Genomic DNA, 15,497 nt, shown 5'->3' on the forward strand with positions numbered 1-15,497 from the left:
AAAGCAAGTTTTTGGAAAGCAATGGGGGGTTTTTAGGGTTGACGAAGGCGCGTGTGATGTGAAGAGTAGCCAAGGAGCAGTTGGGCTCGGTTTCCCCCACTCTCACCTAAATCCTACGGTTCATATATATTCAGATGATTTTTGTCTTTATTTTGTGTAATAATTATAATTACAGTATTATCAATGAATATTTGATAGATGAACTAGATTCTCGAGTTTCTATAAGAAGAAGCTAAATTAGAGGAGCATTTAAATTTGTGTTTCAGAGCATGTTTAAGTTAATTTAAAGGGATTTTATAACGATTAATAATTAGTTAAAGTATCGATTTAAAAAAAAAATAAAAAGATAATTGACTCAAGAATTGATATAAATCGATTATATCAAATTAAAATGTTATTTTAAATAAAATTTTATAATTTTTTAAATTTAAACTAAATGAACGGATAAAATTAAAAATTAGTAATTTGATTGATTTGATTAAGGAGAGAGGCTTCCTCCTAAAGACTAATACCCGTGGCTTCTCTCTTTGGTTTTATGTCGCGGCTTAATTATTTTTGTCTTCAAATATCTTAACATAATAGATTAATTTTTGTGATGAACTAGTTGCTTAAAAATCTATTTCTTTTACTATTTGCATTAAATCACGTAGTGTTACCATTTAAAATGAAATTAAATAATATTATTAGTTGACAATTTAAAAAAAAAACATAAAACTACCATTCAATTTTTTTAAAATTAAATATTTAGTCATTTTTTTGTTAGTTATTTAACGGAAGTCTAATATGGACATTTTTTTATTGGCCCAAAAATAAATTTAGTTTTTCAATATTTATACATTTCATATCATAAATATAAAAAATTTAACAAATTTAACATCAATGTTTGCAAGATTTGTCATTTTAGTCCTAATTATTAAAAAAATATAATTTTTAAAAAGTAAATATAAAATATATAAAATTTAAAAAATAAAAATAAATTTTTAAAAAGATTTTTGTACCCCAAATGACTTTTAACAATATCTTCCAATTTGTTATTTCTTTCGTTCAATTGACAAAGTTAGAAAATATTAAATGCCATGGTCTTAACTTGCAATATCTCTTCAATGCTTGAGTTAGAAATGATAAAGACACGAAAACACTAAAGCTTAAAACTTGTACTATCTTTGTAGCAAAGAGTAAGGCTATCGGAGTTAATGTCGTCAACCCAATCATTTCTCTAGGTTTACAATTTTTTTAATTTTGAGCTTCTTTTCAGGTTTTAATTAAGCAGTTGAGACCAACAATGTAGCAAAAGAAAAAAAAAGACTACATCAAAAGAGATTAAATAAAAAATAGTTTTAATTTTTGGGTTTTTCACATATTTATTTAATGAGAAAATGTAAATATAAAAGATCAAATTTTTAAAAAAATAAATAAAATTATTTTTAAAAAATTGTAATTATATTTTATAAATTTTAGAATTAGAATTAAAATGATAAAATTTGCAAATAATTGAGAGCTAAATTTGTTAAATATCTTAGATTTAAGATCAAATTGATAGAATGTGTAAATATTATAGGCTAAATTTGTTATTAGGTAAATTAAAAAGCCCACATTAGACATCCATTACTAAGTTATCAACAGAGCGACTAAAGTACTTAATTTCTAATAATTGAATGACTAAATCGAAAAAAGATTAGTCATCAAAATAGAACGAATATTTTATATTTTATCTAATTTTATAAGTTAAAAAAAGTAAAATAAATAATAGATTAAAACATGAAATCTAACTTCAATATCCACAAAAGTAAACTAAATTTAAATAGTAAGTATTAAGCATCAATACTTATTTTAGATACCAAAAACACATTACAGTATTTATAAAAGAAAAAAAAGGGAAAGATTGGTCCACCATTCACCAACCATGACTTGCCTCACGGCACTATCTTATGAGACAAGAAGCTGCCCCCCCGGCAGCTTCTCTCCCCCCCACGTTTCTATTTTTGATAATTTGTGTTTAAAATTTTAGTTTTTATATTTTATTATATACTATAATTGTCTTTAAAATATTTTATATTTATAAAATATAATATAATAGCTTCACGAGACAGTATTGTAAGAAACATTGTGGGTTTGCTTAGCTCAGAGACTGAAACCTGTTTATTACTTATTATTATTAAGTTTAGTTTAATATATAATATTATACGTGAATTTTAATTTTGTATAATTTTATATATAATATTTTAATTTGATTTAATTTTCATAACATATTAATATTATTCTTAATATAATATTAATTTATCTTTATATATTACATACACAAATAATTATATATATATTTAATATAAAAATAAGTGAATGTTTTTATTTCTATAACAAATAAACTTTTATATATACATTTGTACTGAAATAAAAATTCAATATATATAATTATATAAAATTAAAATTTATGTATCAAATTGTAAAATAAACTAAAATTTAAGTATAGTTTTAATATTTTCTTTTTGTTTTGGATGGGAAAAAAAAGGGAAAGGAGAAAAAAATAGAGAAAAAAAGAAGGGAAAGGATTTTGTATTTGATTTCGTGTTTCTTTTGTATTTTAAGTATTAAACATGTATTATAAATTTATATAATTTTTTTACATATGCATGTCTTGATAATTTTTTATTATGACGTATTTTGGTTATATTTTAAAATTAATTTTATTATAACTTAATTTATTTCATATTTTACGTTTATTGGAGTGATTCAATTTTTAAAGGCATAATCACTTATTTGGCCCTTCAAATTTATTAAAAAAAATTATTTTAGTCTTCTATTTGATTTTTCACATTCTTAGCCCTTCAAATTTATAAAAAAAAATTATTTTAGTCTTTTATTTGATTTTTCACATTCTTAGCCCTTAAACTTACTTTTTTTTTTGTTAAATCACTCCAAAATAAATGGAAAATTTAAGATTTTCTATTTTACTAACATTGCATACATGTGGATTGCTTCGTAAATAACGCATCGACATATAATTAAAATTTTAAAATATATAAAATTCAAAAAAAGTATAAAAACTATTTTTTAAAAATTAAAAATCATTATAAAATTTTATAATTTTATAATATTTTTATATTTTAAAAAATTAATTAAATGCTGATGTATAATTTATGCGACAATCCACATTTATGACATGTTACACAAATTAATAAACGTTAATTTTTTTCTGTTTTTAAATGATATATATTAATTAATGTATTAATTTACAAATCCTAAATAATTACTATAAATTTAATTTTTATAATTAAAAAATAAATTGTTATTTAATCAAATTTATATCGTACTCAAGTTTCATCTTTTTGATACACAAAAAATTATATAAATTATGAGACGTTCATGTATTAGTATCGTATTGGTATCATTATTTTTCATATTTTCTTTGTTTTATATTTGTATCATGTGATGATACTTTGTTTGGGTCTCTTTATTATAAATAAATAATTCATATTATAAATATATATTTTCACAGATTCATATATTTATATAAAATTTTAATTATTTATTTCGTGTGGTATTCATTCCTATGTGATCTCCCTTCTCTCTTTCTGTACACACATCAATATTCTCAGCTGCCATTAGAGTTAAAACTTAAATACATTTGTAAAGGTGTTTCACATTTTAAATAATTTGAACTTTCTTTCATTTATATAGTAAATAAAACATATAAAATTTATTTCATTTGTTATTATTAGAATTTTCTTTTCGAAGGCGTAGATAAGGATAGATAGAAGTTGACTCTTAAAAATGATAAAATTATCTTGTAATCTCTTAAAAATTTTAAAAATTAAAATTAATATAATAAATTTATAGTTTGGTCCTCTAAAAAAGTTATATATATAATGGGTAAACTACAAAAATAGTCACTTTGGTTTACTTTGGATTAAATTTTATTCACTTATGTTTGAAATATTACGTTTTCGTCACTTACGTTATCGTTTTGTTACGAAGTGGTCACTTTACCGATAAACTCCGTTACCTCCCTAATAGCTGCCCTACGTGGCAGTCCAAATGGGTTTTATATGCCAACTTGGATGTCCTACGTGGTAATCCAAATTAAATTTATTTAATTAAAAACTTATTTTCATCCTAGTAACTAGACATCCAAGTTGATATTTAAAACCCATTTGGACTGCCACATAGGATTTTCGTTAGGGAGGTAACGGAGTTTAATGGTAGAGTAGCCACTTCGTAACAAAACGATAACGTAAGTGACTAAAACGTAACATTTCAAATATAAGTAACTAAAATATAATGTGAGACAAATAAAAATGACTATTTTTATAATTCGCTTGTAAAATAAATAAATCCATGCAAAGATATAGTTCTCTTGTAAGGCAAATAGATTTGGGTTGCGGTTAGTTTAACTTTATTTTTAACAGTAAAATAAGTTATAAGAATTTAAAGTGTTGATTTTATTTAATTAAAATTCTTATTAGATATTTATTTGATACGAGTTTAATTTGTGTTATGCTTATTTTTGTATCGAAAATTTTAAAAAAATGAAAAAATAAATAATGAATTGAAATAAATAAATTAAGCGAATTATGTTTTTTTTTCTCCCACTCTATTGGGGGGACCCAAAGCATTGGCCATTTGGATGTTGGATATGAAGTTGACTTTTTGGATTTAAGTGAAGAAAAAAAATTTATTATTTTGTGATGCCTTTCTTGGGGACCATTAATCACTACACTATCAGTATTAATTACATTCACACATATATACATATACTTTGGATGCTATTTAACATTGTATTTATAGATATATAGAAAATAACTTCTTAACACTATTTTTGTTATTTTATTTTATTTTATTTCTATTTAGTTGAAAGTAACACATAAAAAATGTTTTTTTATTTTATTTTAAGAGTTTACATGGGTAAGGGAGTTTTTTTACCCAAAGATATTCAAGCTTATTAATTTATCTAAATTTAATTAAATATTTATCGATTGAGTTTTAGCTTAACTGGTATGGACATTATTGTCAATGCAGGAGGACATAAGTTTGATTGTGTTGAAGTGCATTATCTTCCTATTTATGGGTTAGGGAGGGACGATGAATAGTTTTAATCATTGTATTAAAAAGAACATATATGGTTAAAACCTATAATAAAATTATTAAAAAAATTTAAATAGTTTAATTGTTTTGATTTTAAAAAAATTAAAACGATTGAATAAATTTATTTAATTGAATTTAAAGGGATGACATGATATTATTTTTCTTTTTGGGTTGCATGCTAGAATTGTGGCAGCTTTATTTTTGCTTGGTTTAAAAGATATTCAAGATTATTAAAGGGTGTTGGGTGGAATAAGATTCACAAGGACCACATCCAAAAGAAAAAAAAATGCACATGTTCTAAATTTCATTAAGTTTTACACCGAAATTTCATCTAAATTATGTTTCAATTTTAAAGCAAAATTCAAGGTTGATTCAACATTTTTATATATTATATCATATTATTAAAAAAAGAAATTAGGATTTAATCTAAAAAGCAAGCATAAAAATGGTTTGAGATTTAGATGATAAACTTAGTTCATGGTTTACATTAAAATGAAATGGAAGAATAACTCATTTAGTCCTTTAATTTTATCAAAAAAGCTATTTTAGTTTTCTGTTTATTTATTTTTTTAGATCTTGTATTGTTTGTCAAATTACTCTAAAATAGATAGAAAAATTAACGCTTGTAACTTTGCTAATGTGGTATAAACGTGAATTTCACATAAAAATAATTTATTTTTTAAAATTAAAAGATAATTTTAAAAAATTAATTACTAATATGACATACACCCATTTTGAGGTGATTTGATAAAAAAAATTCAAGGATTAAAATAATTAAAATGATTTTATTTTTTTTATAAAATTAAGGATTCAAATTTAAACAACATGCTTTTTATGTCATTAAAAGTTCATAAAGTTGGTGGCTGCCCAATAAGAAGAATTGATACATCAACTTGCTAAAGAGCAACCCCTCCCCATTATTTATTTATTTTAACCAATCCACTTTTGCTTTATATTTTAGCATAAGGAGGAGGTTATGCAATATTCATATCTAAATTGTTTTGCAATTCTTTTTCATACAAATAAAACTTCCATTGATTTTTATGGGAAATAAGTTTCACAGAGATTAAACCTTAAACAATATATACAACACTTGACTAAATTAATAATTTTATTGACTATTTAGCTAAATAAATAGATATGAAGATAATTATCAAATTTATTTTATTAAAATTTTAATATGGATGGTCCAAATTATTCTATAAAAAAAAAGATTATACATGATTTGAATTAAGCATGCCTAAAATATTAAAAGACCCCTAAATTATATCATTTCAATTAAGTATATTTATATTTTTCATCCAACTTTTATCGGCATTGTTGTTAGTGTAAGGGGACGTGGATTCGAATGCGTTGAACCGCATTATCTTTCTATTTAGGGTTCGGAGGGGCTATGAGTAGTAGCTCTAGGCATTGTATAAAAAATAACATATAATAAAAAACTATAATGAAATTAATATTAAAAAATTATATGAAATATATCTAAATAGAAAATTAGCTCGTAAGTATTTTGAATTATCAACTGGTTTGAATTTTATATTTAGAAATATCATAATTGATAATAATACGATTTTAAGTACAAATAATATACATTTAATCGTAATTATATTATAAATTTGGATCAATTATACACATAATAAAACTTAAATCAATATAAAATTTGAGTTGAAACCCACCTATAATATTTATGCATAGTGAGACTCGAACATGAAATCAAGGTTTTAATTATGATAATTGTTATATTAAAAATGGATGTAAAATTTTAATATTATTTTATTTTGCATTGGAAAAAAACAAGAGGAGGAAAAAGAAAAGGACAAAAATAGAAGCAAAAATAGGGTTGTTCTTGTTTTAACTGTAGGCAAAGTAACTTTTAATTACTATTAGGGTTAGAAATTGGGATATTTATTCCCATCCATCCCACCATATTATCTTAAAGCATCGGATCCCTATCTCTTTTGAATGACTCCCAACTCATATCCCAAATAGAAGAAGAATAAAGAAAAAGCAAAGCAAAGAAAAAGCTCCCAATAAGTTGTATTTCACTAAAAAAAGATCAATAAAAACTATAATTATGAAAATTAATTAAGCTGAAATATACTATGGCTTTATTATTATTATTATTATTATTATTATTATTATTATTATTATTCGGGTTGGTTTGCATCATATTCGAATGGTTAAGAAATTTACTTATTCTCGATTCGATAATTTATTTCAATTTTTAAGATATTTAAAAAATATTTTCATATTAGTATAATACACTTTACAATTAAGTTAAAATAAAAATTCAAAACAAATTAAATTGACCTAAATTGTAAAAGATCAAATTCTGATTTTCTCTTTTTTACTATATTTATGGATTTAGCATATATACTTGATACAATTTTATTATTTTATTATTATTAGTGTTAGATCAAATCACTAACACTTTTACAATATTTCATTATTTTATTAATTTTTTAAACCCAAAATTGAAACTAAAATAACTCACATTTAGATTTATTCTTGACGGGCTTTAGGCGAAACAATAAATCGAGTTCCTTTTGAAAAAAATTATAGAATGTAATACAATAAAAGCTAAAAAATTTTTAGGACCCTAGGAGATGAAACATTTATGGCGAAAAATTGAAAGCTTGAGTATTTAATTAATTTATTTTAGTCTGAATTTTTTTCATATTAAAAAACTTGAAAAAAAATATTTTTTGAGGCTCCTTTCTACCTTGGGTCTTAAGTAGTTACACTCTCAAACAACCTCAGGATTGGGCCTGCCTATGCCATCTAAAAGATGAAATTTTAGTTACTAAAAAAATTCAACTTAACTAACAAGTGTTTAGTGTAATGATAAGACGCATTACATTTTCAAAAGGAGAACAAGAATTAAACCATAGAAATAACATTATTAAAAGGGATAACTATAAATTCTAAAATGAATAGCTTATTATTTATTTTTTTAAATACAAATTTTAAAAGTACATCAATTAACTAATTGGAAATCTTTGGCGATGCTAGTGATTTTGATTAAAGCATACCATTAATAATAATAGAAGAACGGAAACCCAAAAATTAACCATATTATAAAATTCTATTTAAACTTAAAATAATTTCAACGAAATCTTTCCATTGAACTTTATTGTGCATGGATTATAATGAGTTGTCTAATGGGAAAGGGAAAGAAAAAGTGGAACTATGAGTCATTGAAATTAATAATTTGTTGGGCATATAAGTGGGTTTTCCTTAAGCTTATATCATATATATGTCGACCAACAACGGACCACATTTAAAAACCCTAAAATCTTATTTATTTATTTTTTGAAATATAATGTTTTTATATGATTTCATATTTTGCTTTCAACATATCACATAATGAACGTAAAATCATGTAGAAGTTGAGTGTGGTGGTGGGGGCTTCGGTTGGTGGCTGCCCCTGCAGAAAAGCTAACTTTGTTGTACCATCGTGACCAAGATTTAATGAAAATTATGATTGTAACATGATGCGACACTTATATTTTTTTAATTTATTTATTTATAAATGAAATATTTTCAATAAAAAAAGTTTTAAACTTCTTGAAATTAGTAGAATGGTTGGATACTATAATTTTTGGAACTATAATAGATAAAAAAAGAGTTTATTTTTTTTTACTATATCGAACTTACACGATCTCTATGAGATATATGAAGAAGAGTTCGTGATAATAGCTATTAATCAATCACTTCCTTCATTTGATAGATATTTCGTCCAATTCATTTTAAGTGGATTTCAATAGTGCTTTTAAACTACAATTCGTCACTTTACCTTTTGTATTAAAGAGACACAGTGCATAATGACAGAGACCTATGCTAAATCGACTCCACAATGGAGTGATATGGGGGCAGATGTCGTCAAGTTCATTACCACTCTACAATTGGTATGTTTTGCTACGTCACTCATCCCACTCCACTATAGATATATAATTTTAAAAATCATTATCATCTCTATGAATATTAAATACATACATCCCCGCTCTATACCACCTTACTTTCTAATGCTTTCAATTTTTTTAAAAGTCAAATAAATATATAAGCATAATTCTTCAACAAAAATATTTTAAACATAAAACATAAGTTTTTTTTCTATAACACATGTTTAGATTTTTTATCATTTTAAAAGTTATAAATATACAGCCGGCCCTCTTTATAACAACCACCCGTTATAACAATATTTTATTATAATAGTCAAATTTTAAAAAAAATCAATTTGTTATATTTTATTTTAACTCTCTATAAATTTTACTTAAATAATGTATAGCTCCAAAATAACTTAATATTTCTATTATATGGATAAAAATTAGTTTTTAAAATATTTAATATTTTATTTTTTAAATATAAAATTACAAAATTAATTTAATTTTACAATTATGTTAGAGAATCTTTCTTTATATATATATATATTTGTGGGTTAATCAACACTGTAGGATAAGTAAGCAAAATAGTTCTAATTTTCTTCTAAACTAATCATTGTTAGAAGAATAAATATAAAATTATTAATTAAAATTCTTCACTGACTTCTAATCAAAATTAATTAACCACTCTCAACAAATCAAAACAGAACAAAACAGCTCCTTTCAAAATATCAGATCAATGCTTTTTATTATTTAAAAAATATGATCCAGATTTGACCTTTGTTGCTTCATTCAGTACCCAATTTTCTTTTTATTAATTTATTTTCTAATTATTATTTCAAAGATAACAACGATGCTTTTATGATAGATCAATGGTTACATATCAAGTGGGGGTCCAGCATTGGTCAAAAACTCAGAACTTGTTTAAACATACTTTAAAAACGAAAACAGTTCCCCAATCAACAAAATTTTAACATTAAATTTTTTTTTATATATTTGATGGTTGAAGTTTTTATGTATAAAATAAATAATTATAAATTAATTAAAAAGAATATAAAAATACAGCAATCAATTAAACACCAATATATTTTTGTTGGGAAAATTCGATTTTAAATTGATTTAAATATAAATATAAATATAAATTTTTATTTTTATTTATTTTTCAATTATTTATCAATACAAGTCCAGTAATTAATATTTCGCATTTTATATAAAATTTTAATATTTTAATTAAATTTAAAATTGATTATTTACAATAAAATTACTCCTGTAATGTCAAAATTATTTATTTAGTCTTAATTGATCAGCTAATTTTATCAAGAATAAAAAGTCTTTACCCGGTTCCAAAAAAAATGTGTTCACCGATTTTGACTTTTGGTGTGCTTTTTTCAACCTCGGATATAGGTAAAACAATAGTAGCAAAAATATATTTTAAAAAAAATTTAATTATAAATATAAATAATATATTTTAAGTTTTTAACAAATATGAGAATAATATACAATTTGGCTCTTAATCTTTACATATTCTGTCAATTTGACCATTATCTTTAAAGTTAAATTTGACTCTCAACCTTTCAAAAAAGTTAAATTTGATCACGAGCTTTCAAAAAGAGACAAATTATTATTTTAATTAAAATACAGAATAAAATGTTAAATTTTTAAACATTTCAAGCTACGTTTACTTCATGCTAATTGTTTAAAAACTCCATGAACTTCTTTGATATATATTTTTGGAATTTAGGATTTTTTATTTTGAATATTTTATAATTTTTAAATTATTTGTTGACATGACATATAAGATAAATAGTGTCATGTCATCATGAAATACTTATGGACTGTTATGTAAACGTCATTAAAGAATTAATATTTTTGTTAGTATTTTCATTAAAAAATAATTTAGTTCTTTTTAAAAATTTAATGAATAAATTTGACTAAAAATTTAAATTAAATTGAAAAAACCATAAAAGATTAGAGTTAAAATTTTTCATTATATCAAAAATCGTCTGATAACTTTTTAATAATAAATATGGGCTTTATAGCCTATGAATGGATAAGGAAATAAAATTTTTTTGGACCCCAATTCGGCCCATTCAAAGTTCTTTTGTGAGCTTTTTTTTAACTATCCCATAATTATTTCCCGGAAATAAATCTGTTGTAATATTAAATATTCCATAAAACCAATTCAAAGGTAGAGGTACTCATGGGCTGGGTGAGTCGGGTTTAAGCATGATACTAACGCATTTTATGTTTAATAAGTTCAGCCTTGCCCAACACATGGGCTTAAAATTTTGTCTAAACCCATCTATATTTGCAAAAGACTAACCCAAGTCTATTTTAGGCCTTTACATATTATTTTTTAAAAAATATTTTATTTTATTTTAATATTTAATAACTTTATACAATTTTTATTTATTGAAAAATTTTATATAGTCATCTTAGCATTACTTTAATGTTTACATTAGAGTAGTATTACATATTTAGTATAACTTTATTTTTTAATATGTTCTGAATTACATAACATATAAAAATAATATAATATAAAGTATTATAAACTTAAAAAATGTGTCAGGCTGAGCTTGTGCCTTGAATGTTCAAGTTCGAGCCTGATTCATATTTTAAACGGGCTTAATTATTTTATCCAAGTTCATTTCTCGATCATAAAATTTTTGCTCAAACTCTCTCAAATTTCGGACAGGCCTTAATGGGTAACCCGACTCTTGAACGACTCTACTAAAAGGTAAGATTATATTGAGGCCAAATTTTCTCAATTGGAATTGTATGCATTACAAATAAGTGGTTGAACAATTTGCCCATCAAATAAACAAGTGGGGGATATGTGCTATATTCCTCCAAATTTTTCATCAAAGTTATTCCATCGTATTGAAATATGCATGTACAGATATAACTTTTCAAGGATCTCTAAATATATGCTATCTCTAACACTCAAATTCGAGTTCAAGTAACATAACCTCAAAGGCTAAGCGCATGCGTTCTTAAAAGAACAAATTGACAAGTAGGAGGAGGATGAGGATTGGAAAGGGGAATAGTAGATTTGATGAGTTGGAAACTATCTGCACTTTGCCTTCGGTACCATCATCGTTGAATGGTGGTGTAAACCCACCATTTGTTCTATTTGCCCTGCATTTCCATTAAGTCTTAGAGATTTATATATGATTTGAGATAAACATACATGCATATATAAATGTATACAAATAGGTACCTTTGAGATTGAGAATTGGGGCAGAAAATGATGAGATAATCAAGGGCCTTGCAAGTGAAAGTGCTGCTAGCATCATCAAAAGCATAGCTATAAGCCTTAGGGCAAGCTTTCTTGAAAACTGAAGAATAAAAGGAAGGCCTGCATGTTGTTGGGTTTGCAAATTCCCCACTGCAACAATATTGATCTTGTCTAAATGCCTCACATGCACTTTTGCATCCCACTACTCTCCCTGCCCCTTCCCCATCACCTCCCACTACTTGTAGCTCTTTAGGGCAACCTGCCTTGCACACACACACACATGTACATGTACATGTACATATATATATTAAGGTTCAAATTCTAAACATATTGAATCTGAATTGTTCATGTAAAGATATTCTATTTCTTTAAATTTATTATATCTTTAAGTTAATCATGCTAGCAGTCAAGCATTAATGAAGTCAAACAACATAGTATAAAGTCAGTCCATTATGTTAAGATACTTAAATATCAAGAATAAATAAAAAGTACGAAGTATAAAATCTAAGGGCTAAGCTAGAGGAGTAAGCAAGGACCTTCGCCCCTAATTTTCATTTTTAGTCCATTTAAAAATTACAAAAATTTTAATTACTTTAATGATAAAATTATGTTTTTATCTCTCTTAAAATTTAAAATTCAATTATGTCCTCTCTCAAAATGAAAAGTTTATAGTTTAATCCCTTAAAAAATTGTAAAATTTTTCAAAATTAAACTTTGAACTCTCAAAAAATTATAATTTAAATTTGGCTCTTAAAATTTTTCTGAATTTACCCTGATAAAATCACAAGTATTATCTCGTGATAGGTTTCTCTCTTTATCTTCTTCTACAATCTTTTTTTTTTCTTTTTTATGATTAAGTATAGGAGAGTGAATTGGGGCACAAGTGCACCCAACTTATCTTTGTCTAGAATTCCAAGGCATTGAAGCTCATTTTACACTTCTTTTAGGCTAAAATATTATTATAATCCTTATACTTTTCGAAAATTACCTCCACTTAACAAAGCTAAAAATTTAGTTTCTTACCCATATTAAGATCATAAGCACATCCAGTAGCATTACATGCACCATAAACACCACGAGGAGCAGCAACAAGCGGTAAATTATAACCATCAACAAAGCTAACGTCGTAAAAATCTTGTTGATTCCCCACACCAAATGTTATTTCAAACAACGAAGCCGGTGGAGTTGCACCATTGCCATTACATGCAAGTTTCCCCCCACAATCCCCGGTTTGACAAAGCCCGACACCGGCGGCATCGAACGAGCACCCTGTCCGACCCCATATCCGACCAGACCAACCTGCAGGAACCCATGGGATCCTCACACTTTGGCCTGAATCTAACTGGAAACCTGTCGTTGAAAGCTGTGGTGTCCCTGAACCAGCCAGCGTTCCAGGCCATATCGTGTAAGGGCAGTAGTTTGCTACAGTGAAAGTGTAAGCATATGAGGTGTAACAAAAGAATGAGAGGAAAATGAGGAAGAAACTAGGCAAAATGGGACAATGAGTTGACATATGAAACAATTTAAGGCTTTGGGTTTGGGTGTTGAAGGGAAATTAAGGTGTTTTTGGATCTTCAAATCATGATTATGTATATGTGTGTATATATATATATGTATGTACGTATATACGTTTCTTTTGATGAGGTTGTAATTAGCTGCAAGATAGCCTTTTGGGGTTTTAGTATTTCTTTTTTTGTTTATTGTTTAAAGTATTGGCGATGCATGGCCTCTTTAAGAAGCAATTCTTTGCTTTGGGATTTGTGTAGGAAATACCATGACTATAAACTAATGTAGGAATTTTAGTGTTTAATAATTAAAAATACTTTTCATTGTGAACAAATTTCATGGGTATTGTGGCTTTAAAATAGAAAAAAAGATCTCCAAGTATGTGGCATGTTGTTTTTAAATTGTATGAATCTAAGATAAATCCTATACTTTAAGTTTCAATAAAGGGTGTAGGGTAAGGAATTTGATTGTTTTAAGTAATGTCTCGAGTTTGAGTCATGTGAGTAGAAAAAAAGAACAATGTTGAGAGAACTTTGTCTCTTGTTTAAATGTCAGAATTAACTTAATTTTAAATTTAATTGAGACTCAATGTGACTACTGAATATCTAAAAGTTTTGAATGAATAAATCCGTTAGCTTTATTTATATAAAATTCTTGAATTTTAGTAAATTAAAATCAAATATTTTACTTCTAACCAAAATTAAATAAAATTATTGAGAGGAATCATAACTACTATTACTTCATTTCCATTGCCCATCTCTTGTGCATTGAAATTTGATTAAAAGAGATTGTTTAAGAAGGTCAAAGTACCAATGCCATTTAAGACCAAGAACATGGTAATGGGGATCATTTTTTAATCCAAATTATAAAACAAAAGAAAAATGGGGTGACCCCATTGTAATTCACCCAATTTAACGGTCAAAATTTCAAAAAAAAAAAAGAAGAAGCAACCAAGGATAAGACAACAATAGTCTTTGTTAACTTTTAAGAATGTGTATATGTCTACAAAGTTGTGTACTAATGGAATTTCTAACTTCTTATTATATAAATAATATAAAATTTTATAAAACGTGATTATCCGTTTGACATGTAAGTTTGTCAATTAATTTGGCGAGTTCTCCAAGAGTTCATACGTTATGAGTGCCCACCATTTGCATGATATCATTTTATTTATCCATAATCTTCTAAGGAGTATCTAAGACACGTGTAACCCTTAAGGGGGTAACGTGTCACCACGCATGACACATAATTACCCCTATTACCCCTAACACATTACATCAATAAACTACACCTTATATATATATATATATGAATGAACCATTCAGGAAGACACATTAGAACAAACACTCAATACTTCTATATTATCTTTTTTATTTTACTTTGTTTTTGGTACGTCATATTAATAAAAAGTTGTGTTATCAAAATTTGACGAAAGGAGAAAAGAAAATTTGACGAAAGGAGAACCAAAAATTTGGTCTGCAAGGAGCATGGTTAGTAGTACTATGAATTAATCTATATTATAGAAACTCAGATAAGCATTAAATACGAATATATCCCATAATATATTCAATTTAAAAAAAAATCATATATTTGAAATATTATATTTCATACTTCATATTCAATTTTTAGCATGTATCAGATACATGCACTTCTATCGTATTTTAATCATGTTTAAATTATTTTATATTTACATAATTTTTGACAATTTAATAATTTATTACCTAAAGATTCTAACATGTTCATCTTTCTTTTTTTCTTGTAATTTCCCAATGTATTTTTAATAAATATTTTTT

At 25.3% G+C, this 15,497-nt stretch overlaps 1 protein-coding gene across 1 annotated transcript; it reads right to left on the reverse strand.

Moving 5' to 3' along the window:
* Positions 1-11,726: 11,726 nt before the first annotated feature.
* On the reverse strand, positions 11,727-13,774 carry LOC107939890 (thaumatin-like protein 1b). Its single transcript, XM_016873277.2, has 3 exons — positions 13,222-13,774; positions 12,181-12,457; positions 11,727-12,098 (listed from the first exon to the last, which is right to left on the reverse strand). Exons 1-3 carry the CDS (start codon positions 13,709-13,711, stop codon positions 11,954-11,956), a joined length of 912 nt encoding a protein of 303 aa, XP_016728766.1. The 5' UTR covers positions 13,712-13,774; the 3' UTR covers positions 11,727-11,953.
* Between the last annotated feature and the right edge of the window lie 1,723 nt (positions 13,775-15,497).

This window comes from Gossypium hirsutum, chromosome A02 (genome assembly GCF_007990345.1).
Source record: "Gossypium hirsutum isolate 1008001.06 chromosome A02, Gossypium_hirsutum_v2.1, whole genome shotgun sequence".
In the NCBI taxonomy this organism is placed as follows: Eukaryota; Viridiplantae; Streptophyta; class Magnoliopsida; order Malvales; family Malvaceae; genus Gossypium; species Gossypium hirsutum.

Excerpts from the sequence above, each read along its gene's own strand:
- LOC107939890 (XM_016873277.2), bottom strand. The coding sequence starts at position 13,711 with ATGTCAACTCATTGTCCCATTTTGCCTAGTTTCTTCCTCATTTTCCTC. Across the intron at positions 12,458-13,221 it reads TGCTTATGATCTTAATATGG|GTTGCCCTAAAGAGCTACAA; the intron begins GTAAGAAACTAA and ends TGTGCAAGGCAG. Across the intron at positions 12,099-12,180 it reads CCCAATTCTCAATCTCAAAG|GGCAAATAGAACAAATGGTG; the intron begins GTACCTATTTGT and ends ATGGAAATGCAG.